This window comes from Saccostrea echinata, unplaced genomic scaffold, assembly GCF_033153115.1.
Source record: "Saccostrea echinata isolate AGI-Se365-2 ecotype Australia unplaced genomic scaffold, CSIRO_AGI_Sech_v1 ptg000017l, whole genome shotgun sequence".
NCBI classification, from domain to species: domain Eukaryota; kingdom Metazoa; phylum Mollusca; class Bivalvia; order Ostreida; family Ostreidae; genus Saccostrea; species Saccostrea echinata.
In genome coordinates, this window is record NW_026889766.1 from 991,431 (window position 1) to 1,017,105 (window position 25,675).

The following is a 25,675-nucleotide window of genomic DNA, read 5'->3' on the forward strand; positions in this document are numbered from 1 at the left end:
TGTTGGATTAAAAATATCCTTTAATTATTTATAAATTTGCTTGTAACATATATTGATTAATTTTTCTGAATGAAAAATAACAAAACCAGTTGTCTATTTCATTGATTTATCAGTAAAATCACGGGAGTGTAAATGTTGTGGGGAGGTCCGTAGAACAGCCCCACTTGGCTATAAAACGGATATTTATCAGCTGTTTCAGGCAATACACACGTTTAGACTGCGGAAGACGACACATCGATGTGGTCTAAATAAGTACGAGGGCTGTTCGAAAATTATTGAGACAATTACTTTAACTCCATAAAGGGCAGAGATAATTTCAGGAAAATTCGTCAATATTTTATATCGAATGAATAAAAGAATTATACAAAATTTCTGATTTAAAGGATAATTAGATAAGTTCTGGTGAAATAATAAACATGCATATGTCTATTGACCTGGAGCAACATCGCTACGTCATTTTAACTTCACGTCAGCCGGAGATGATTTTGCGTGTGAAACGTTCGGGAAGCGTTTACTCTTCTTTCTTTGTTAGCATAATTATATACCCTACAAAAATCAAACTGTCTCTTTTCTTAAACGATTCTTTAGAAAATGTGTGCTGTTGCTTTTCTATTGTAAATTTTTCATGCATCATTTATACAGGATGACTTAGCATCATGCAGTGCTGATTTATGCAATGCAGGTCAACGTTATTAATTTCGTTATGGTAAAAATTGGTGGTCGTCCGGAGCTTTTGATCTTACTGTAGTTGAATTATAGGTTAGAAAAAAATATATACAGTACCAATGAAATACATGGAACAAACCCTTAGACATGTTTTTTTTCTCATTATTGTTTTAGCAGGTTGGTCAGTCTGGAAAGGAGTTTTACATAGTGTTACACAAAATTTTAGATCTCTTGCTGCTCTGCCTTGACGTCAAAATCCATTTTGTCGTCGTTATCAGAATTCTTTACCGCGCTTAATTTTTTTTAATGATCTCCATATTTCTGATCAGAATTCTAACAAACTTGCACAACATGAAGTCAAAATAAAATTAAAAAATTATATACATAAATTGAATTATTTTCGTTCTTATTATGGGTCCACCGGGGTGTTGAACATTGGTGTTACATATTTTCATTATCTGATTTTGTGACTGCGCCGAGTACCCCTACCATTGACACATTTATATACAGTTCAAGAAAAGAAATTTAATATTTGTAAAATATTTCTTGCTTTTATGAATTCTTAATGTTTGTTAAACGTATGTGCAAATTTTCACCGAAAGACGTTCATTAGAAAGGAAAATATACAGAATGTCTCAATAATTTCCGAACAGCCCTCGTATTAGATTATACAGTGAAATATTAATTTCAACTGTACAGATTTGACATGTGTTTCTGATCTGATAATTTTTTGATGACGTTCGTAATTGATTGGAGAATAATGTTCGCGACATTTCTTTGATCTCGGGCAATAATCGTAGTAGAATTGTATATATTCATACCGTAGACGGTTTTGCTGAAACTACACCCCACCAGAGCAGAGATAAGTTTTGTTATGTGATTTTTTTTGTATTCATAATACATTCTCAAAACAAGAAGAAAACAATAAAAACAATTAAAATAGACACAGAGTAAATGGTTACTGAAAAAAAAAAATCAAATATTTGTTTTGAACATTTAACAGTATGTAAATTGGAGTATACAAAAGTTTTGATTACTGAAGCAGTCCTCTCTACATTTAAGGCTTATTGAAAGGCGATTTTTGATCGCTTGTATCCCATTTAAAAAAAAAACAATGTTAAACAGTGAACATGGCGTTATGAATAGCAATTGCTCTGGTGGCATATTCCATGATGCGTGTTAACCGTGCCACCTTTTGATTTCGTTGTGACGTCATCGTTCAAAGTATTGAAACTGTGAGAAAAAAATTTAATTACTCTGTTATAAAAAAAGGAGAATAATTTTATAGTGTTTTTAACTTAAGAATGTTTTTCTTATGTATCTTAAATTCCTAAGATTCAGTTAAAGAGCTGAAATTGTTCTTGAAATAGATACACTATTGCAGAAATTTTCGCTTTGTCTGAACGTAAAACACCCGACCTTGAAGAGTTATCGTTCTTTGTAGCTATGTGCGTAAAAATTTACAGATAGATTAAAGATAAAGCAGCTCTGTTTACTTTGGAGAGAGTCTCTTCCGTCAATGATACGTACAATGACGTGCACACCAATAATACAATATTATTATGTTATAATACAATATATTTAAAATACTTCATCTTACTTCAGATGATTATTTGAACACAATCAAATGTCTTTCTCTGGTTGTTAGTACTGGAATTAACGTTAATTAGCGGATTATTTTAAAGCAACCGCGGTGAGTGCAGGTTCATAGTGGGAGAAAACAAAGAGTATGCAAATAAAATTATGTTTCTTTTTTAGATGGGCTCTTCTGAATATGTATCTTCGCTAGTCAAGGGTGACGGTCCGAGCGGATCGTCATGCAATCTTGGCGAGCGAAGATGTTGGAAACGTTTCTTGAGCTATGAGGTCAGAGAGGCTTTCGTGTTAAGACTTTTCACCAGGAGATTTGTCAACTTTCATAAAAAGCCTATTTACCGATGTTTTAGGATCACATTTTCGAATTATCAATGAGGACAAAAAATGAAATACTAACACGAAAAATGTTAAATCAAGGGAAATATTATTTTTCTTTTCGAAACCATTCAGGCTATAGGATCATGAAACAGACTTAAACTTAAGATAAATTTTCAATCGCCTGTAAAATGTTCATTAATGATTGAATTAATCTCCAAATTTAGAGGTAACGAGGCTTTTGTAAAGCAATATTGAAAAATATTTCAGTTTTAGTGTGTTTGACTACTACAATATTTTAGTGCTACATAAAGATTTTGACTTAAGCTTAAGACGATTCATGATCCCGGGGCCAGATATTGTTTGCTAAGCTAAGATTATTGACATTGCAGACTTGACAATGTTTTTTTTTAAGTGATATTTTTCTTTCGTCAATGTCATACCAAGTGGTCCACTGAACAAACGAATTATACACTATGTATAGTTTTTTGGTATTACCTGTGATCAATTCTTATTGGTAGTTATGCAACAACAACAGAAATCATTTGATACTACGAACTATTCTAATGATTTGTCAATTTAGTGAAATTTCCATAATATAGAAATGAAAATTAAACAAATAAATAAAATAAAAGCCTTGATGTCTTGCTCCAAACGTATCAGATACTCAGGAAACATAAAACAAGTATCTCTTCATTTGCTGCTGTTTGTATCTCTTTGGTTGTTCATCAAATCTTTCCTCATCTTGTGAACATCCTCAATAACACAGATTAAGTGCAGATCCACTTAGGTGCACCAAACACATTAAATTCTGAGCATACATACATTAAAAACAATGAATTATGAGTATGTAAACATTAATATCATTAATATGACGAATAAAACCTCAAGTAACCCCCCCCCCCCCCCCGCAAAAAAAAAATGTACATTGTAATCTAAATGCTAACAAAGTCTTTTGAATTTACTCCTACGAAAAAGAACAAGAGGCCCTTGGGCCTTAAGGGTCACCTGAGTATAATACAACAATTTAGAGGATCCATAGAGTATAAAATGGACTGAAAGGTGAAGCTTTGTTGCCCCAAAAGCAAGAAAAATAGGGTGATCAGGATCAACAAAATAATTAGTCTAGCATTCATTAACAGTTCATAAATTATGTTCTAATATGTTCCCCATTTATCACTATCACCATACAGTATATTAACAAACTATCAGTGCTTCTGTACTGTCTTATTCCTTGTTGAAATCTCTTACATTGACCTCTCTTGTCTTTGATGAACATTTAATAAGACAAGTTATTTTTGTCTCATTTTTATTTATCTATTACTTACAAGTCTACCTGATCATTTAAACTATGAAAGTACTTTTTGTATTATACAATAAAAATTCTTGCATAATTCTATTTAACCTTTCAAGTACATTATTTACAGTGATTAATTATCAAAAGTAAATGGCAAAGGGGAATAACTCCTCTCAGTAGATTATAAATTAATAGAGCCCTAGCCAGGACCAGAACACTTGACCAAATGGTCAAGATGTTCAAATATCTGGTAAAAATACCCTTCCTTATTAAAACTTTTACTCTTTTGCCTCTGATATGCCCAGGTGCAGAGAAGATTTTAAAGAAATAATGCATTTTTACTACAGATTCACTATTTTATCAATAGAGCCCCCCTCCCCATCGAGAGACACCAGAGCCTCTCACTCTGGGACCAGAAGTTTGCTCATCATAAGTAATCACTTTGTTTATCTGCTTAACACTAAGGATTATTTAATAGAATTAATGCATATTCACTACATTATCAAGAGCCCCACCCTTACACCAGCACATCTAACCCAGGGCTCATGCAGTTCACTACTCTGGAAGAAGCTCTCTTGGTCATCATGACTATACACATAGCTTCTTCGCTCTTTAACCAGAAGCAGAAAAGAATATTTTCAAAGAAATTTTGCTTTCTCACTAAATCATCAATAGAGTCCCCCCCCACCCCACCCCCCCCCCCCATTTCACCAGAACCCTAAACCCTGGAGCCATGAAATTCACAACTTTGGAAGAGTCATCCTTGCATATCATAACAATGTACTGAGTTTGCTTAAAAAATACCCAGGGGCAGAGAAGAAAATTTTCAAAGAAATAATTCACCTTCACTATAGGATCTATATTGCCCCACCCTAGCACCAGAACCCCTGTCCCTGGGGCCATGAATTTCATAATTTTGGAAGAGGCATCCTTGCTTATAATAACAATGTACTTAGTTTGTTTAAGTAATACCCAGGAGCAGAGAAGAAGATTTATAAATCATTAATGCATTTTCACTGTATAATAAATAGAGTCCCACCCTAACATCAGAACCCCTGAACCAGGGGCCATGAAATTCACAATTTTGGTAGAGGCATACTTGCTTATTTAAACTATGTCTTTAATTTGTTTAAATTATACCCAGAAGTAGAGAAGAAGATTTTAAAGAAATAATGCACTTTCACTATATGATCTATATAGCCCCGCCCTAGCCCCAGAACCCCTGACCCTGGGGCTGTGAATTTCACAATTTTGGAAGAGTCACTCTTGTTTATCATAACTATATATTGAATTTGTTTCAATAATGCCCAGGAGTAGAGAAGAAGATTTTCAGAGAAATAATGCACTTTCACTATATGATTTATATAGTCCCGTCCTAGCACCAGAACCCCTGACCCTGGGGCTATGAATTTTACAGTTTTGGTAGAGTTACTCTTGCTTATCATAACTATGTATTTAATTTGTTTTAAGAACATCCAGGAGTTGAGAAGAAGATTATCAAAGAAATAATGCACTTTCACTATAAGATGTATATAGCCCCGCCCTAGCACCAGAACCCCTGACCCTGGGGCTATGAATTTCACAATTTTTGTAGAGGGATCAATTCTTATTATAATCATGCCAACAGTTTGACTGCTTGATGTCCATGAGTAAAGAAGATTTTTAAAGATTGCATTAATTTTGTAGGTTTTAGCCCCACCCCTCTGGCCCCGGGGAGAGGGGCAGGGACCATGAAATTCACAAATTTTGTTCCCCTTCACACATAGATGCCATATGCTAAAATTGGCTGAAATTGGTTCGGCGGTTTCAGAGAAGAGGCTGAAAATGTTCAAATGTTAACACAGAACGCACGACGGAGGACGCACGACGACGGACGAAAACAGATAGCAATAGGTCACCTGAGTGACTCAGGTGACCTAAAAACTTCAAACACAAAAATAATGATGTGAGTATATAAATGTGTCTCAGAGATGGTTTCAGAAATTTACATATATTTCCTCTGAGGAAACAGAGCGGGAAACCAAATGGTAACACTTCCGGTATTCTTCCTGGAAAAGACATGAATATCACAGCTTACAGAAAAGAAGAATTTTTGAGGAAGTAGAAAAGTAGCTGCAAGTACATATTATATCAATTTCAGTTAGAATTTGCAATCTTTATAACTTCATAAATCAAACAAGAGTTTGTATATTAATCGTTGTTAAATTAGTATTAATAGTAAGAAATCAATTGGTTTGGTTTGATTGTTTGTTGTTTAACCTCTGTTACAACGCACTTTGAAAAATTACGCACTTTGAAAAAAAATTTCAAAGTGCGTTAATTTTGGGACCACGTTAACGCACTTTGAAAAAAAAATTCTTTTTCAAAGTGCGTTAATATCGACCATATTAACGCACTTTGAAAAAAAAAATGTGTACGGCTTGGTCAATAATCTTGCAAATTTTAGGTATGATAAATAATTATTTGAACCTGGTTGAATAACTTTTCGGTGATGACGTCAGGATCTGAGATATAGACGTTTAAAAGATTTTTAGGAGTTCTCTTCTTTCCAAAGGTTCTAGTAACTGTTATAAAAGGGAAATGGGTTCTTAGAAATAATGGAGGAATTATTGTTTAATAGCACAGTTCCGTTTCTTTTTTCTTTTCTTTTTAAAATCTTATCCAGTCTCTAATAAGTTCGGTAAATGTAGGTGTCGATAAGTGACTTAAAGCATCGCATTTTTATGCCCCCGGATCGAAAGATCCCGGGGGTATATTGTTTTTGTCCTGTCTGTCTGTTTGTCTGTTTATCTGTTTGTCTGTTGTCAACTTTAACCTTGCCCATAACTTTTGATTGGTTGGAGCTATGACTTTCATATTTCACATGTGTATTCCTTGTGACAAGACCTTTCTTTGGGTACCATCATATTTGACCTTTTGACCTTGATCTTGGAGTTTGACCCACTTTTGCAAAATTTTATGAGACTTTAACCTTGGCCATAACTTCTGAGCAGTTGGTGCTTGGGGTTTCAAACTTCACATGTGTATTCTTTGTGACAAGGCCTTCCTTTGGATACCAACAACTTTGACCTTTTGACCTTGACCTAGGAGTTTGACCTACTTTTGAAAAACTTTAACCTTGGCCATAACTTTTGAATGGTTGATGCTAGGGCTTTCATACTTCACATATGTAATTCTTGTGACATCACCTTCCTTTGAATACCAACCACTTTGTCCCTTTGACCTTGACATAGGAGTTTTACCTACTTTTGAAAAACTTTAACCTTGGCCATAACTTTTGAATGGTTGGTGCTAGGGCTTTAATACTTTACATATGTAATCCTTGTGACAAGACCTTCCTTTGGATACCAACAACTTTGAGCTTGACCTTGATGTTTTACTTACTTTTAAAAAACTTTAACCTTCGCCATAACTTTTGAACAGTTGCAGCTAGGGCTTTCAAATTTAACATTTTTTTTATCTTTTGGCCTGGATTCTGACTTGCATTTGAGAAACTTTATCTTTCGCCATAAGCTGCCATACGGGGGCATCAGTGTTTCACAAACACATCTTGTTCTTTCGGCAAAAGGGAGCAATTATGATTTTTCCATAGCATGAAAACTCTCTCTCTAGTAAGAAAGTAAACCTTAGCCACATTACTCACTCGACTGAAATTTTTACCTCGTTCACTAATAACGTTATGCAGTCAGGTTACTTTTAAATCTGTAATTTGGTATCATAAAAATGCTAGGCATGTCAAATAGCATGATTTAATTACCATATAAATGCATTTTTTCTGAGGAATCATTGTGGATACATTTTGAATAAAGGTTATGCGGATCTCTTCTTTAATATAGTCTGTTCATTGAAGTGTACAGCAGTTTCGTTTTCCTTTATATTGCATGTGATGCTTATATTTAATTGTATGAACCATACCAGTAATTTAATTTAATTGTTAGTTGAGAACACTTGCAAGTGAGGATCAGGTAAATACTGCACCCAATGCAGCCATTACTTGTTATAATCATGATTGTATTGTTTTTAATTGTACATGCCCATTGAGGGCCCTTGATTGGTGAATAAACATATTCATATTCATATAGTAGGGTGCGTAATTTTTTTTATCAGGAAAGCTTATCTCAATTTTTTCATCTATTTTACGTTAACTCAAATCTATTGAGAGAAATAATATCAATGTCATACCAGTTATGTAAATACATATAGTTGTGTAGGAAAGATAGAGGGTTGGGCTGAGGGACTTTCTACCTGTCTTCTCGTTCTAGTTGATGGTAGATCAATTCATCAGTTTATCGGAAGAAATGTAAATGTAACAATTTAATGCTGTCTATTATCAAAATATAAGTCCAGAATTTTTGTTTTATACGTATTTTTTCAAAGTGCGTTAAGTGTCTCCATGGTAAAAAATGTTGATGTACACTCTTAACGCACTTTGAAAAAAATTTTCAAAGTGCGTTGATTTTGTTCAAAATTTAACGCACTTTGAAAATTTTTTTCAAAGTGCGTTAATTTTGTCCCAATTTTAACGCACTTTGAAAAATTTTTTCAAAGTGCGTAAATTTTTCAAAGTGCGTTGCCACAAACGTCCCTCTCGAGAATTTTTCACTCATATGGACATGCCACTACTTGCCGGTGGAGGGCTACAAATTTTGACCTATACTCGGCACTCAGGGCCATTGAGCAGAGAGGGATTTTTTCGTGCCTGCACCTACTGCGACACGGGACCTCAGTTTATACGGTCCCACAGTTGGATTCGAACCCGCGACGTAAGGATCAACTCCTTACTCCGAGACTCTAGAGCAGAGGCTCTAACCACTGCGCCACGCGGGCGACGAAATCAACTGGAAACATGTACATCTATTTCCTCTTTCTACACTCACAAGCGTTGTGATGACTTCTGGTCTCCTAGTCTGCATCTGTCGGACTCTTGTAAATATGTCCACTTCTCCATCAATACGAAGCTGTTGAATGGCGTTATGCAAAACACAGAATATACCGGCTGGACCAGCTCCGTTCCTTTGTAAAAATAAAATAATTATTTGGGAAAGAAACAACATATTTCTCAAATCATCGCATTAAAAAAAAAACCAAACAAAAAACAACAAAAAATTGTTCTGCAATGCATTTTTAGGGCATCATTAAAAGTATGCCCCAAGAACTTTTGCTATTCATGTCAAATGAATTATTAATAAATTTGTACAGGAAACAAGACCCATATTTTGCGAATGAAGATCTACTTCGATTTTTATTCTTATATATCTTCTTACTTGCTAACGACAAGAGAAGTTGAAGTTGATGCATTTTCTTTCTCAAGTAGCATTTTTGCACATTTTACAAGAGCCTCGTCATTGCCAGATGATGTTTGGTAGATATCGACATGCGCTTTTTGACCCTTAATTAGTTTATGAAAAATAAAAAAAAATAAATAAAAATTAATTCTAAATGCAGTGTATGTCAAAGGTCGTATTCATTCGTTTTCATTAGAAACTCGGAAATCTTGCCAAAGATTACAAAGATACGAGCTACCGTCTTACGCTGTTTGAAATCAGCAATCTATCTTGTAGAACGCCATTGATGTCACTTCCGGTATCTTTTGCCGTTATGGTAAAGGGCTGACAGTGTCGTGTTTCTCCTCTGTTGGGCAACCAGCTGTTTCCCTTTGAATTAAGGAAATATATAATAATAGACTTTTGGAACAGGATTGGAAAAAAAGAGTTCAACAACTAAAACTAAATAAAAATATATACTAAGGATGTAAACTGAGGAAGGACTTTCTCTAAAAAAGAATGTTTTATGATAAAAAATGGTAATGACATCCCAAATAAAGCGAAATTAAATTACTTCGTCAGTGTCATTTAGAACAATCAAAGCTGTTACTCCATGGTCCATACACAGTCGCCACAGATCGACCTCTGTGTCCAGTAAAGGTTTTTGTGTCATAATAAATCCATTTTGGTTTGTAAATGTCTGAAATATATTCAAAAAATTACAGAATAAACCTCTCTCTCCTGTACAGTTCTTTTTATTTTACATGTTTACGGGAATAGACCAACACCACAGCCCCCCTCACAAAACAGTCACACAAACCCTGCTTTTGAACAAAAAAATTATGAAGGGTACATACCGGAGCTATGACAGCATTTATATAGTCATTTCTTCCCTTAACGTATGTTGTAAGGTAGGGTCGGTATTTTGTTACTGAAGAAAAGAATATGCATGTATCATTACATAGAAATATATTACAAAACAAACAAATACACTAAACAAAGAAACAGTGCGAACCTGGTAAAATGTCCATATCCACATTTTTAGCCATATTCTCAAGTTTCTTTGCATCTTCCTTAGATCCATTATCGTCAACGGTTTTGAAAACAGATACAAACTAGAAAAAAATGCATTCTTTGATAAATATGGTTTTCTTCATAAAAAGTTACAGGAAAGCAATTATTCATGACTTCATGACTTTAATCAGGATATTTTCTGTATGTAATTGTCTTGATGCATTTTTATTTTTATTGCAATTGAAGGTAAGGACTAATAAATGCAATCATGGATTTGCTTTCTTGATGCTTTCATTCATAACATTCAGGTAAATTAATTTTGTACTATTTTTGAATAAGTGCACGAAAAGTAAGTAGAGTCAGACAATGCAAGCCATATTACTGAAATATGTACTTGATTATATAGTCGTACAGAATTTTCTGCTAGTCGGTATATTTTTACTTACCTGAAACTCATTTGCTAAAGTTTGTTGATTAAAAGGTGAAGTATCATTCAGCAAAGTGAGTACTTTTGTCTGAAAGTCACGTTCAGAAAGTATGACATCTTTTTCTTGAAATCCACAGAGAAGCGCCTTATGTAGGAACACATACTGCTCCTGAGATTTATAAAGATTAACAAAAATAAATAAATAAAAATAAATAAAAATAAATAAAAATAAAAAAATAAAACTTTCTCATTGTTTTAAGCCGGTAAGGTTGGGATATGTTTCAAGACAAATAAATATTACTATTTTTTTTTATATACTTAATCATGAGAAAATCAGGTAATCTTACAACTGTTTGAACCATGGTCATACGATCCTCTCTCATTTGCTTCACAAACTCAAAAACGTTGATCCGCCCAGTTTCTCTACCTTGTTGAAGTAACACATTCAGACCAATATATGTCCCCGTTCTCCCCACTCCGGCACTGCGAAATTTTCAAAAAGAATCAAAATTTATCAAAAATTGTCAAAACTTGAAATTAAAATTATATTTTAAAAATACCGCACTATATGGAACTTACGTAAGAGACTAATAACATTAATTTTCATCATTTTCTTAAATTAGAAAGCAATTCAAAAGCTTTTTGAATTATTGTATTATTCAGCTTATACATATTTTACAAAAGGGATGTTGTGTGAAATGTTTTTTTTTTCACTTACCTACTATCAATCAACTTACCTAAAGCAAACTAATAACTAAGGATCCTGGTTGATATCATTTGGTCACAGATCTGTGGAACTGACCAAATTCACTTACCTACAGTGAACTAATAACGGTAGACCTGGTTGATATTTCTTTTTCACAGTTCTATGGAATTGATTCAGTTCAATTTCACCAGGAGTGCCATGGTCTGGCCAAGCTGTGTAATGAAACTGATTGATTGTTCTTACTTCCTCCGACTATAAATACAACAGAGACAAATAATTATCATCTCGCAACAAAGTTAAATAGGATAAAGTAGGATAGTAACGAGTGTGTGGGGAGTGAATGTATGAGTGCGTTGGTTACGAAATTAATCATTTAAATCAAGGTTTACGTGCTATTTTGCAAAAGGATATTCTGCTTTGAGGTAACCTTGTTTTAAATAATTGAATGAGCTAAAAGCAATAAAAAAGTTTTCATTGCTACAGGCAAAATATCTAAATGCACACAGTCCGGATTAGACACGTTTAACTGTACATTGAAAATACATGAAAAAAAAATAGGGAAAATACGTTTAACTGTATATTGAAATTACATGAAAAACTAGAAAAAATACGAAGAACAGATTTGATTTGTGTGATGTTTAATATCATATAAGTATAAATTTATTCAGGTCTTGTTTTTAATGAATACTTACCAAAGTATTATTAAGCAAATGTGTTTTTGTTTACTTAAAGCAATTCATTGTCAACGGATTTGTAGAAATGGTCTAGCTTTTATGTAAAAACTTACTTTTTTTCTCTGGATTGAGAATTGTCGAATTGTATAGAAAGCATACGTAGTTTCTTCCAAAAGAGACACTTTACATGGACCAGACGTCATCGGTTGATTTCTACCTGGCCAATATTTCGTGCACTTATTCTGAAACATAACATATTTAAGTCAAATACTTAGTGTTTGACAAAGAAGAAAGTGTTTGCAAAAATAGCAAAAAAATCACAGTATACCTTTCCATTCTCAACAAGATTTGTCAACATGATAATGCAACCAATATTCTCTTGCCAAATCACTCTCCAAAAATCTTTCAATGTATTTTTTTGTGGACCTGCTTGAAAAACAAACTACAATAATTTCACAACGTTCAATAAATTTCATAGAATATTTCTTTTATTAGAAAAATTATCCTCAAGCATTTTACCACAAAAGTGCAGTTTAAAACAGTTTATGTCCTAACAAATAATTACTATAGTTAACTATAGTAAACTAAAGTTCACTATAGTTAGCAATAGTAAAACAAAGTATAAAAATTTCCCCATAGTAAATCAAAGTTTCAAACTGTTTACTATAGAAAATCAAAGTTTCGAAGTTATCACTACAAATAATTGTAAATCAAAGTATCAAAATTTCCCATATAGTGAATCAGAATTTCAAACTTTGCATTATATTTTATCAAGTTTTAACTATAATTTTTTTTATCATAGTATCAAAGTTTACACGACAGTGGATTTAAGTATCAAAGTTTGCACTAGAGTAAAGCAAAGTTTTAATTTTTTCACTTGTTTTTATATGTATATCATCATTTTTAAAAGTAGGTACTTCCATAGACTGGGGCATCACAACAAAGCAGTGTATTTTTTTTTATAGGGGAAGTGTATCTCCAAATTTTAATTTACAACATTTTTTACTGCAAATGCAATATTGTTATTTCTGATTTACTTTTAGAAAATTCTTATGAAAAATAAGAAAAATGTGAAAATATGAGAAAAAAATCCGAAAAATGTTAAGTAAATTTGATGGAGCAGGTAGTTTGGTTCTAAATTACTAGAATTTTATTCTATACTATATTTTTTTCTCCATGAAAATAAAACTTTAATTGAATCGGAATTATATTTAATTATTTTATAATTAATGTTGCTAATAGTCAGTCTTTCGAATGGCAAGATAATGTCATATTAAACTTCATATTAAAAATAATTTGTTTTAATTTTGAGAGAGGGTAGTATAAACATTTCTCTAAGCTTTTGTGAATTTTAACTATGAATTATTACATAATTTCCAGAATTTGAATCCAAAACACAATACTATACAATAGTTATTCAAAATATCCACTATCTTAAATAAAAGTTTCAAAGTTTTCACTATCTTAAATCAGAGTGTCAAGTTTTCACTATGGTAAGTGTTAGTGTTAGCTATAGTCAATCAAAATTTTGACGTGTTAGCTATTGTCAATGAAAGTTTCAAAGATTTCACTAAAGTTAATTAAAACTTCTAGGATTTAACCATAGTGGACAAAAGTTTCAGTGTTCACTATAGTAAATTAAACTGAGTACTTTGACATTATAGTTCATTATAGTAAATTATAGTTTACTTTAGTAATGTTTGAAAGGGCAAATAAAGCACGATGCATGTTTTGTTTTTTGCAGTAGTACAACCTTTTCTTATAGTAAACATTGAAAGAATAAGAGTCACACAGCTTTCGCCCAGAATATCAAAAAAGGTTAAACAGGTGATAAGTAATGAATATATGCCGAATACACTTCTGCAGGGAAAATTATCAGATAGTTTTAGGCACGTTAGGGACGAAAACTGTTTGATTTTTTTTTCATACAAAATTGCATGAGGCTTATATCGTACTTAAAACATTGCTCTTTAATAGACACATTTTTGATTTACCTGAGATAGTACGATATATTAACAAAAGACAAAAGTGTTATTGACCATTGAAGCAATTCTTTCATGAATACATGCTTGAATGAAAATAACTCTGTATTTTTTTAATCAGCTACACAATTATGGGTATTTGAAGTAATATAAATGATTGGAATGGAGAGTAGGGCTGAAATATCCGTATGGATATGAATTGGATTATGATACAGACAGTTTAGTGAATGATGTTTTAGGGAATGGAAAGGAAAATGAAGATTTGAATTCGATTTGAGCTGAACAATCACAGAAGATAATGCAGATGCTAAAGGTACATGTATATGTATTTCTAAATAACGACATTGAGAATCAATTTTTGAGGGATTGCATGTGAATTGGATGAATTTTAAATGTAACCAGAAGTAGAACTCTTCTGTAATTAAAATGACAGATTTACCAGCCAACTCTGCTTTATAAAAAAACAGAATAAGAGAATATCTAAATTTTTAACAGTAAATGAAGGCATCACTTAAAGTCTAGCAAGTTTATTTTATGTTATTTAGTATACCAGGGTTCTAAAAGTCCGCAGACAATGTCAATCTTCGTTACATTACTTTCAAGAAATTTAAAATAAGCACTTTATTATATGTAAACATATTTATATTGTTGGTGTGTGAAGTTTCATGTCATTCGATTAATAGAACTCAATATATTTCATTTTAAAATCAACGTGTTTGATAACACGGAGCACACTTAACAACATTATATAACCTCAAAAACATAGCGTCATCATGTTCTCAAAATATTCTTCCTTTTAAATATATGGAGATAACGAACAGTATTCAAGCTCAAAAGTCCATTAATCAATACAAAATAGGAGCAGAGCAAACACGGACCTCTAAACATCAGAGGTGGGATCAGGTGCCATGGAGGAGTGAGCATCCCCTGCCGACCGGTCACACCCGCCGTGTGCTCCTTGTCATGATCGGGATATATATATATATATATATATATATATATATATATATATATATATATATATATATATATATATATTTTACACAGCACAGTCTGTCCATTATCTGCTCATTAAAAACGTGTTTCTATCAATTGAAATTATTTTTTTTTTAAATTTTCCAGTATAACATAATTTTGTTTGTCAATTTTTTTTTTTACCACTTAACTATGCTTTCACAAGATCGGCAACCGTGAAGCGGCTTTCTCTTTCCAAGACCTTACTAAATGAACGTTATTGGTTAGATTTTTTTTACAGAAAATCCATTTTCCCACAGATTGTTCTCGTCTGATACAAATTCCATGGCATTCAAATACCGTCTGGGCCATTTGCACAAAAACACATGCTTGCCTCTCTTTTGAGATACTTCATGTTTCCTACATTTTTAGATTTTATTCTGACGTTTTCCAGAGTACAACAGTAAATTGTATCGTAAACTGCTGCTTCGTGATGTTTTACGCCGTCACCTTTTTGGTTTTTTCATTGAGGACTACCAATCTTCAATAATTGATTTCTTTTCCATGAAGGAAACTCATAATTCATAATTTTGAATATGAAACGATGTAACATGCAGTTCTTAATTTGATCGTCTAGATTATTTTTGGTTTGAGCCATTTTACTGAGGCAATGACTACAGGCATCAATTAGTGTATATTCTTTGTAAATTACTAAATTTTGACTTGCTCCGCGAACTAATTTTCGCAGTTTTTAACTCCTAATAAGTTTGAACTAAATCAAGATATTTTAAAAAAATTTAATACAAATCATTTAAACTTATTGTTTCATTATTTCTAACAAATTTGGATATAATATGACGTTAAATAAAAACAAGATATGACAGAAATCCACGAACTTTCCGAACAACTCTCGTGCAAGGGGCTCGTGTTTGAATTAATTTATCTCATCCTACTTCAGAATATTCTTTTCATTGGAGGTCAATTTTTTTTAATTCTGTATGATCAGTAAATAATTATTCTATTTTAAAATAACTACGTACACATAAGATCAAATATTTAGCTATTTGCTTAAAAATGACACTTTTTGTCCGATTTTGAAGGATATCAGTACTGAGACAGTCTGATATTTCACTTAAGGACATAGGCAATGTAGTTTGAATTTTATTGTCTTTTTCCCTGGAGTTGAAGAGTTCCAATACTTAAAGGAACTGTATGCTACACTTTAATGTCTATATATGGTGCTGTACACTTCCTCCAAAACACATTTGGGTAGACAAAACATCTAGAATATATGTTTAGTAATTTTTGTATATTTTTCTTTGAATTATACAAGAATTTTCATCAATGATAAATATAGTTAATAATGATGACCTTAGATCACTGATTTTAAAAGGTCCTAAATATAGGGAACCCCGATCCGTCAACTGGCGTCGGAATTGCATAAATATTATGGATTCTGTAGAGGAGTACGCCAGGCGATGGGCCAGACATGAAAAAAAGACCTGGACACTTTGTCAGAATGGATTAAATGTATCAGGTGTATGTTAAAATCCCGCATTAAAAGATTGAGGGGTAATATGAGAACCATCTATCCTTCTGTATTCAATAATCCAGAAGTGAAAAAAAAATTAGATAGATTACATGATCAGTACCTACTGGTCCCTGCTGACAAAGCAGGTAACAACATTGTCTTTGTTTGTAAGGCTCATTATATTAAATGTGTTTTAGAGGAACTTGGATTTAATTCTACAAGTGGTAATCCAACTTATACTCATAGTTCTCTTTCTAAGGAAGGAATTCTTCAAAATCATATGTCAGTTTTGAATATTTTTAATATTCCAAACAACCAAAATGAATTTGAATTACCATATCTATATTGGATTCCGAAACTTCATAAAAATCCTTACAAACAAAGATACATAGCGGGTTCTAGCAAATGTTCAACCAAGCCTCTTTCTTTACTCCTCACTAAGATATTAACAGTAGTGAAGGGGAAACTTCAAGAGTACTGTGCAACAATATATTCGAGAAGTGGTATAAATCAGATGTGTATACTTAAAAATTCCAAGGAACTTTTGGAAAAATTGAAATCACAGGATTTTACCAAAATCAACGGTGTAAAAACTTACGACTTTTCAACTTTATATACACAATCATTCCTCACGATAAATTAAAATCCAGGCTTTTTGATATCATTAACAGCTGCTTTTTCAATAAAAATGGAACTCGTAAATTTGCTTACCTTGTCATTGGTCATTTGCAAAATTATTTTGTTAAAAAACATTCTGATTGCACACACAAGTACTCTGAAGTTGACATTAAAAAGATACTTGAGTTTCTGATTGACATCTATGTGTTTTTTTGAGACCAGGTCTATTGGAATTCCCATGGGTACCAATTGTGCCCCGTTATTAGCAGACCTTTTTTGGCATTCATATGAAGCAGAATTTGTCCAAAATCTTATACGTGATAACAAGAAAACACTTGCTGTGGCCTTCCACTCGACATTTAGATAAATCGACGACGTATTGTCAATTAATATACAATTATGGACTCTTTCGATGGTGAATAGGGTTTGTTATTCACCAGAAAAATATCAATATTGACCGAGGCGAAGCCGAGGTCAATATTGATATTTTTCTGGTGAATAACAAACCCTATTCACCATCGAAAGAGTCCATAATTGTTTTATTATATAGTCAGGATTTAATGAATAAGACATTGAAGGCCGCCTGACGATTCCATTTTCATTAACGAACTTCTGTTGTAGAAAAATAAAAAATGTCCAGATTACAACCTATAACCTCCGTGTTTTCCTTTTGATGTGCGTAAGACATCGAAATGTTAAGAAAATAATCCTGCGATAGACTTGCGGAACAATTTTTCCTGCTCATATATTCAGCTAGCTCCGACCGTTGCAACCCTTGTTTTTCAACGTTGTTTGGGGTATTGATTGTGACGTCACAATGACACTGCACGCGCACTGACCCTCCGGTGAATACGGCTTCAAATCCGGTGAATATGTAGTGTTATGAACTGTTTGCGTTTGTATAGATTATTTAGGGGCTATTTATAGACTATATAATAACAATTGTTATTTCCATTCTTATGTCGATACGATATATCCCGGTGAGCTTGAGATAAAAGATACTACAGAGTGTGACACATCTGTTTCATATTTGGATATTTTACTTGAAAAAGACGTTAACGGTAATCTAACAACCATGACTTTAACTTTTCAATCGTCAACTTCCCTTACTTACGCAGCAATATACCTTCATCATCTGCATACGGGGTTTATATCTTTCATCATCTGCATGCGGGGTTTATATCTCTCAGTTGATTCGATACGCAAGATCATGCTCTACGTATGCACAATTTCTAAAACGAGGTAAATTACTGACAAACAAGTTGATGAAACAAGAATATCAACAGTCTCGTTTAAAGTCATCATTTCGTAAGTTCTATGGTCGATGCAATGACCTTGTCAGCAAATAATTTATCATTGAGTCAAATGCTTACTGACGTTTTTCATATTAATTGTTTTGCCATTATTTACACTCTGAATTGTCGACGGATTTTTCCGTTATTTCCCGATCATGGCAAGGAGCACACGGCGGGTATGACCGGTCGGCAGGAGATGCTTACTCGTCCATGGCACTTGATCCCACCTCTGATGTTTTGGGGGTCCGTGTTTACTCTGCACCTATTTTGTAATGTTTTATGGACTTTTGAGCTTGAATACTGTTCGTTATCTCCATATATTTCATTTCAAAACCCCTGGTAATGCATGCTGATTTTTTGTCAACGAACATTTGATGGCGCTATAATCTTAAATTAAGAATATCTTGAAAAATTATCAGTAGGTAAGGTACGTTGCGTATGTCCTTAATATCAACTGCAGACTGCTCACTAATATTGGACTGCCACGGGTAAACTTTTAGACTGCAATGTTATAAATATTGTTATCTTTTTAACTGATCATTAATTACTTATCTGAACTGGATGGAATGGTAGTGAAAACCGCAAACAATAATCATGATAAGGGTAAAGTTAATCACCTTGTGCTGCTATGAAGCGCCTTTCCCCATCACAATCCTGAAAAGATGAGTGTAAAATATAGTCATTTTCTTACCCGCATTTAGAATACAATATGTTTGCCTAAAGAGAAAGTATAAAATCTTACCTTTATATAACTTGCGTTGATGTAATCATTATCATGTCCATCCCATTTCTCTTCAAGAATTACTCTCGAATGATCATCTAAAACATTAAACTAATACTTTTATAGGAAGTTTACAGCACTGGTTAGATTCTTATACTAATACATTGTATGTGCTCTCGTTATTTAAGAAATAGTTACATTTTAAATTATCTTGAAATGAATATCTAAATAAGAAAAGACAGGAAAAATACATGACGAAAATGTAAAAGTAAAGAAAATAAATCATAACATTTCAATATTTCTGGCATTAGCACAAAGTTTTGCATATATTTACTTTAAGAACCAGCAGGTCTGTTCAAAGGAAAAAAAGAAAATGTATATATAAGTTTAATTATTTAAGTATTTATTTGAAAAATTAAGACATTAAACCATGCTTTATAAACCACAAATAACGGTTTATTTCTTTTCTTCGAAAAAAAGGAACTATTGGATATTCAATTTACTGTAATGAAGGAGGAACTTCAGGAGTTCTGTACAACAGTACATGTGTATATTCGAAAAGTTAAATCAGATATGGATACTTTAAACTCCAAAGAACTTTTAGAAAACTTGAAATCACAAAATTTTACTCAAATCAATAACATCAAAACCAACGACTTTTCAACACTTTATACAATCATCCCGCACGATAAATTGAAGTCCAGGCTTTTTGACATCATAGACAGTTGCTTTTCCAATAAAAATGGAACTCGCGAATATACGTAACCTTGTCATTGGTCATTTACAAAATTATTTTGTTAAAAAGCATTCCGATTGTACTCACAAGTACTGTGAAGTTAATATTAAAATGAAGCTTGAGTTTCTGATTGACAATATCTATGTAGTTTTTGGAGATCAGGTCTTCCAAAAATCTGTTGGAATTCCCATGGGTACCAATTGCGCCCCTTATTTGCAGACCTATTTTCGTATTTATATGAAGCAGAATTACATGTAGCAGCATATGAAGCAGAATTTATTCAAAAACTTCTACATGAGTTATATCGACGACGTATTATCAATTAACAATAGTTACTTTCATTCATATGTCGACTCAATATATCCCAGTGAGCTTGAAATAAAAGATACCACACATCTGTTTCATATTAAGATATTTTACTAGGAAAAAAACGTTAATGGTAACCTAACAACAAAGCTTTATGATAAAGGTGATCACTTCAACTTTTCAATCGTCAACTTCCCCTACTTATGAGCAGTATACCCTTATCGCCTGCATATGGGGTTTATGTATCTCAGTTGATTCGATGCGCAAGAGCATGCTCTATGTATGAACAATTTCTAAAACGAGGCAAACTATTGACAGACAAGTTGATGAAACAAGGATATCGACAGTCTCGTTTGAAGTCCTCATTTCGCATGTTTTACGGTCCATACAATGACCTTGACAGCACATACAACCTATCATTAAGTCAACTGCTGACTGGTGTTTTTCATACTAAATGTTAGGCCATTACTTTTACACTGAACTTTCTACAGATTTTTCCGGGTTTTTTTCGATCATGACAAGCAGCACACGGTGGGTGTGACCAGTCGTCAGGGATGCTCACTCCTCCATGGCATCTGATCAAACCTTTAAATTCTGAGGCCCATGTTTGCTCTACTCCAAATTTGTATCGATTCATTGGACTTTCGAGATTGAATACTGTTTATTATCTTTATATTTCACGTAATGTTGACTTACGGTTGCTTTATTTTTTTTTTTTTTAATTTAGGCTTGGGGTTAAAACTTCATTTACAAATCGTTTCAAGGGGGCCTCTTTACTATTCCTATTTAAAAATTCAATGAGGAATCAGACGGAAATGAAAATAAGACATTATAAACAGGGAGAATTTTTACAGGGGAATGTCGTTTTAAATCTGTTCTTGGTGACATTTTCTTTCTTCTTGGCCGCATTGCATTTGTTTTCGTCTTTAGAAGGTAATCTCTGGAAAACAATAAAGCATTTAAAAATAAATAAACTACTGATAATCGGTTTTCAACTCATATTAAAACCTTGAAGAAAATTGATGAATATCTTCATATTCAAATGGACTTATTTCTTATCCTTAATAAATACATAGTGGGTGACAGTGAATGATTTACAAAGCCTCTTCCTTTACTTCTCACCAAAATATTAACAGCAGTGAAGGAGATACGATACTTAGAAACTCAAGGAACTTTTAGAAAATTTGCAATCACAAAATTTTACTAAAATTAATAGTACCAAAACGTACGACTTTCCAATACTTGATACAATTATTCCCTAGGATAAACAAAAAATTTTATATCATGGACGGCTGCTTTTTTTCAATAAAAATGGAACTGGAAGATTTCCATGTCTTGTCATCGGTAATTTGCAAATTATTTGATTAAAAACATTCTGATCATACTTTGAAGTTAATATTAAAAAGATGCTTGAGTTTCTGACTGACAGTATCTATGTAGTTTTTGGAGATCAGGGTTTGTATGCATAAAAATTCTTAAGTTAAGTTAAGCATATACGTTTTCTAAGTATCGTATCTCCTTCACTGCTGTTAATATTTTGGTGAGAAGTAAAGGAAGAGGCTTTGTAAATCATTCACTGTCACCCACTATGTATTTATTAAGGATAAGAAATAAGTTCTTTTTCCTGCTTAGCAGATTGGAATTTTACTTAGCATCTTGCGTAGAATGTTGCATAAAACTTTTCAACTCTTAAGTGTATGCATGCTCAGTTTAAGCTTAAGTTAAGCATGGTCTTTAATATCTTAAGTTCTTAAACATATTGCTTAAGATTTTTCAAAGAGCGTATTCACACAAAAATAAATAAATGAATTTTGCAAAAAATGAAATAAAAGAAAAATGAAGAGTAATTAAATCAATGATATAGATAACAATCTGTATGTATCCACTTTATTATGTGGCATTTACATACTTTGTTGGACGCTAGCGATTTATTATCAAAACGGTTTTAAATATGACGTCATTTGACTGTTCCGTATTTTTTCAACGTCCAGCACTTGTGACAATGCAGCCCTTTTCATGTTCAGTGCACCAGTGCGATGTACTTCTAGATATATGTTAAATGATTTTTACATTACTAAGGATGTGCGATTTTATCGGTATACCGGTATATCGTAATTCTTGATTGTGTGATAGTTACGTATCATGATACGGAGACTAAAATATCGGTATTTAGATACCCAGTAAGAAGTTCCAGAAATTATTCATTTATTTGTTCAATCTTTCAAATTACATTTACAGAAAGTGTCAAAAATGTTGAAAACGGTAAAAGAACGGCATCCTAGCATCCAAAATGCTAGATATTATGTGAATAAAAAATGAAAAAAAAGTGAAGTTATGTTTTTCCAGCATATTTTTGCGGCAAAAATATGAATGTTCATTTAAAATCACTGTAAAAATTGCTCGTAAAAATATCACATTATGGTGATATTTGTTTGTGTGGATGAGTGTGTGTGTGTGTGGGGGGGGATGAAGAGGGGATCGTGATATATCGCGATACAAAATTTTTGGCAATACCCATTCCTATACATTACGTCAAAAGAATTTGATTTAAATGTATCCCATATTACATGTGCAGGTAATCTATACAATCATTCAATCGTCAATTGCAGATCAATAAAGATGTCAATAATTAAAAAAAACTAAAATATAAATAGCTCAAAACTACTGATTAAGTATCGAGAGAGAGGGAGAGAGACTCTAATGACTTTGTATTCAGAAAAAGCGCTAAATACTACGCATGTGATTATATAAACCGAAAAGGAAGCAAACCTAAGTTCATCGTGTAAAAAAGTGTACATTATGTCCTTTTATTCTCTAAAATATAACTTCAATTTCAAAGCTAATAAAGTTTGATTCACTTTGCCTCTCAATTGTGCCACATTTTCTCTACCAGTTTGCAATTTAGAAGAGGTAGAGTTTGTCTTGTTCGTGATATTAAATTTCTCCATGTCTGTCTTTTCTTCAAAGTAGTATCCTCCGTGGAAGTCCTGCCTTCCACCGAACGACTTTAACAAAGGAATTGTTTTGAGTGAAATATTTTCGAAGGGACATTAAACAAACAAATACAAAACCCTCTGATATGAGCATGATTAATATTATCGGGTTATTTTGACTAATATGTGGTATATTTTTTTTCTTGTTCAAAGATTACTATGATAATAATCATTAAATCATGACACTATATCAATGCTATGACAAATTACACAATAAAAGGATTTCTTTTAGTATCATGACGATGACATTGCTTTGTAGTTCTAAATACAGTTTTCACATCCGTTGAACAAAAATAAATTTTGTCCAACATCCTTTGAACAAAAATAAATTTTGTCCAAAGTATCAAGTTGATTTTGTTTGTAATGTTAGTGATGTGAACCTAATATAATTGTTATATCATTTTCCTGATCATAGAGATATTACCATAAACTACGTATTGTAATGTAAGATCTCATAAATCAAACCTTCTTGTGAAGTATTGTTTTTACGAAAACTCAAGGCTCAGATAACTAAACATAAATAAACACAATAGGAATCCTACACGCTTCCATAGGTTTAAGACAGGAAACAAAAATGATTATATTAAAAAAAATACTTCTTTAAAAAGTTTCCTACGCGCATACAACTTGCTATATGCGCCATAAACCATGCGTTTGTCAACTTCACACGTTTTCATTAGTTTTCATTTGGTATTTAAATAGGTATTAGCTATATTCCCTCCAACTTTCATACATCAAACAGATCCACATTCAACAAATCCGACATACTTTATTCATGTATAAGAAATTATCTTAGTATATTACATTGAACTCTAGCTATTTCTAACTGCCTAGAAAATACCTGATATTCCAAGAGAAATAGGTTCTCTTTTCCCTCGCTTTTTGATGCAATAACATTCTGTAGTTCATCAATTCTTATATCTGTGCTTATTTGACTTGTGTTGTAGTATTGAGAATCATCGGCGGAGTCCAGACTTGGCAATTGTACTTGAAGAGACGCTTGGGACGAATTGCCTTTTAATTTCAATATTCGTCAATTAATGTAAGATTTGTTCTCACATGGAAACACTTTACCAACATATCTTTGTATTTGTTTTTGTATTTGTTTTAATGTTAGCTTTTAGATTTACTACGATTACTTACTGCTCATATTTGATTGTTTCCTGTATGTGATTTTGCATTCTTTATCGGAATTTACAGATGAGACTCCTATTTCTTTTGAATCCTTGCTCATATTAAACCTTCGTCTTCAAATAAAATAGGCTAAGAGTGAGACATGAATTCATTGCAAAAGAAATGTACTTATAATAGATACAAAAACAAAATTAAAACAAGAGGCCCATGGACCACATCGCTCAACTGAGCACTATGGCTTGGAAAAAGGCAGAAATTACAATGTAGTTCAGCATTAAAAAGAATAAATGCATAAGGGGGTTGTGATTTGAACAAACTTTAATCTACACTAAGGATGATTACATATTCTCTGCCGAACTGTGACTTTTTTCCCTATAAGTTTGGACTTTCATTGTGATCCCACCCTATCAATACGGGTCATGATTTGAACAAATCTGAATCTACACTACTCGAGGATGCTTCCATATAACTAATCATGGCTTTGCTATTCTTGAGAAGATTTGAAAAAAAATTCCTATGTATTCCTATGTATAATTTTGCTCGTCCATTATGGCTCTACTTTACCCCCTGAGAGACATGTTTTGAACAAACTGGAATCTACATTATCTGAGGATGCTTCCAAATAGATAATGACCAACCATGGTCTTGCTTTTCATGAGAATAAGATTTTTCCTATACACTCCTATGTAAAACGTGTCCAGTGTGGCCCCATCCTACCCCTAGGGGTACTGATTTGAACAAAACTAAATTTACACTACCCCAGGATGCTTCCATATAAATATGTATGACCAATCATAACTTTGTTATTCTCTAGAACAAAATTCTTAAAGACCTATCCTTTATAGTCCTATGTAAAAATTTGATCGTCCATTGTGGCCCAACCCTACCCCTGGGTGTCATAATTTGAATAAACTAGAATCTACCCTACCTGAGGATGCTACAATATAAATATGACTGTCATAGCTTTGTTGTTCTTAGGAACAAGATTTTAAAAGATTTTCTTATATATTCCTATGAATAACTTTGCTTGTCCAATGTGGCTCCACCCTATCTCGGGGGTCATGATTTGAACAAATCTGAATCTACACTACCTGAGGATGCTTCCATATAAATATGCCAAATCATGGCTTTGCTGTTCTTGAGAAGACTTTTAAAATTTTTTTCCTATATATTCCCATGTAAAACTTCGCTCGTTCATTGTGGCCCCAACCTACCACCAGGGGTCATGATTTGAACAAACTTGAATCTACACTACCTTAGGATGATTCAATATAAGTTGGCCTAGTGGTTCATGAGAAGATTTTTTAAAGATGCCATTAATTTTTCACTAATTTGTATTTAACTTCCCTTGGAAGAGGGCGTGGCCCTTCATTTAAAACAAATTGAATCCTTGTCATCCAAGAATACTTTGTACCAAGTTTGGTTGAAATTGGACCAGCGGATCTG

At 32.8% G+C, this 25,675-nt stretch overlaps 1 protein-coding gene across 1 annotated transcript in view; it reads right to left on the reverse strand.

Annotated features, from left to right (window-relative positions):
- Nucleotides 1-25,675, reverse strand: part of LOC133189200 (receptor-type tyrosine-protein phosphatase alpha-like) — a 58,234-nt gene that overhangs the window by 21,285 nt on the left and 11,274 nt on the right. The window contains exons 6-22 of the mRNA XM_061324605.1: nucleotides 24,239-24,342; nucleotides 23,937-24,109; nucleotides 20,955-21,042; nucleotides 19,082-19,158; nucleotides 18,957-18,993; nucleotides 12,288-12,385; nucleotides 12,073-12,201; nucleotides 11,395-11,537; nucleotides 10,927-11,062; nucleotides 10,599-10,748; nucleotides 10,154-10,253; nucleotides 9,996-10,069; nucleotides 9,713-9,838; nucleotides 9,406-9,528; nucleotides 9,139-9,263; nucleotides 8,752-8,887; nucleotides 5,863-5,922 (exon numbers count right to left, since the gene is read on the reverse strand). Of these exons, the coding sequence (XP_061180589.1) occupies nucleotides 5,863-5,922; nucleotides 8,752-8,887; nucleotides 9,139-9,263; nucleotides 9,406-9,528; nucleotides 9,713-9,838; nucleotides 9,996-10,069; nucleotides 10,154-10,253; nucleotides 10,599-10,748; nucleotides 10,927-11,062; nucleotides 11,395-11,537; nucleotides 12,073-12,201; nucleotides 12,288-12,385; nucleotides 18,957-18,993; nucleotides 19,082-19,158; nucleotides 20,955-21,042; nucleotides 23,937-24,109; nucleotides 24,239-24,342 (1,879 nt within the window). The remainder of the gene's footprint in view (nucleotides 1-5,862; nucleotides 5,923-8,751; nucleotides 8,888-9,138; nucleotides 9,264-9,405; nucleotides 9,529-9,712; nucleotides 9,839-9,995; nucleotides 10,070-10,153; nucleotides 10,254-10,598; nucleotides 10,749-10,926; nucleotides 11,063-11,394; nucleotides 11,538-12,072; nucleotides 12,202-12,287; nucleotides 12,386-18,956; nucleotides 18,994-19,081; nucleotides 19,159-20,954; nucleotides 21,043-23,936; nucleotides 24,110-24,238; nucleotides 24,343-25,675) is intronic.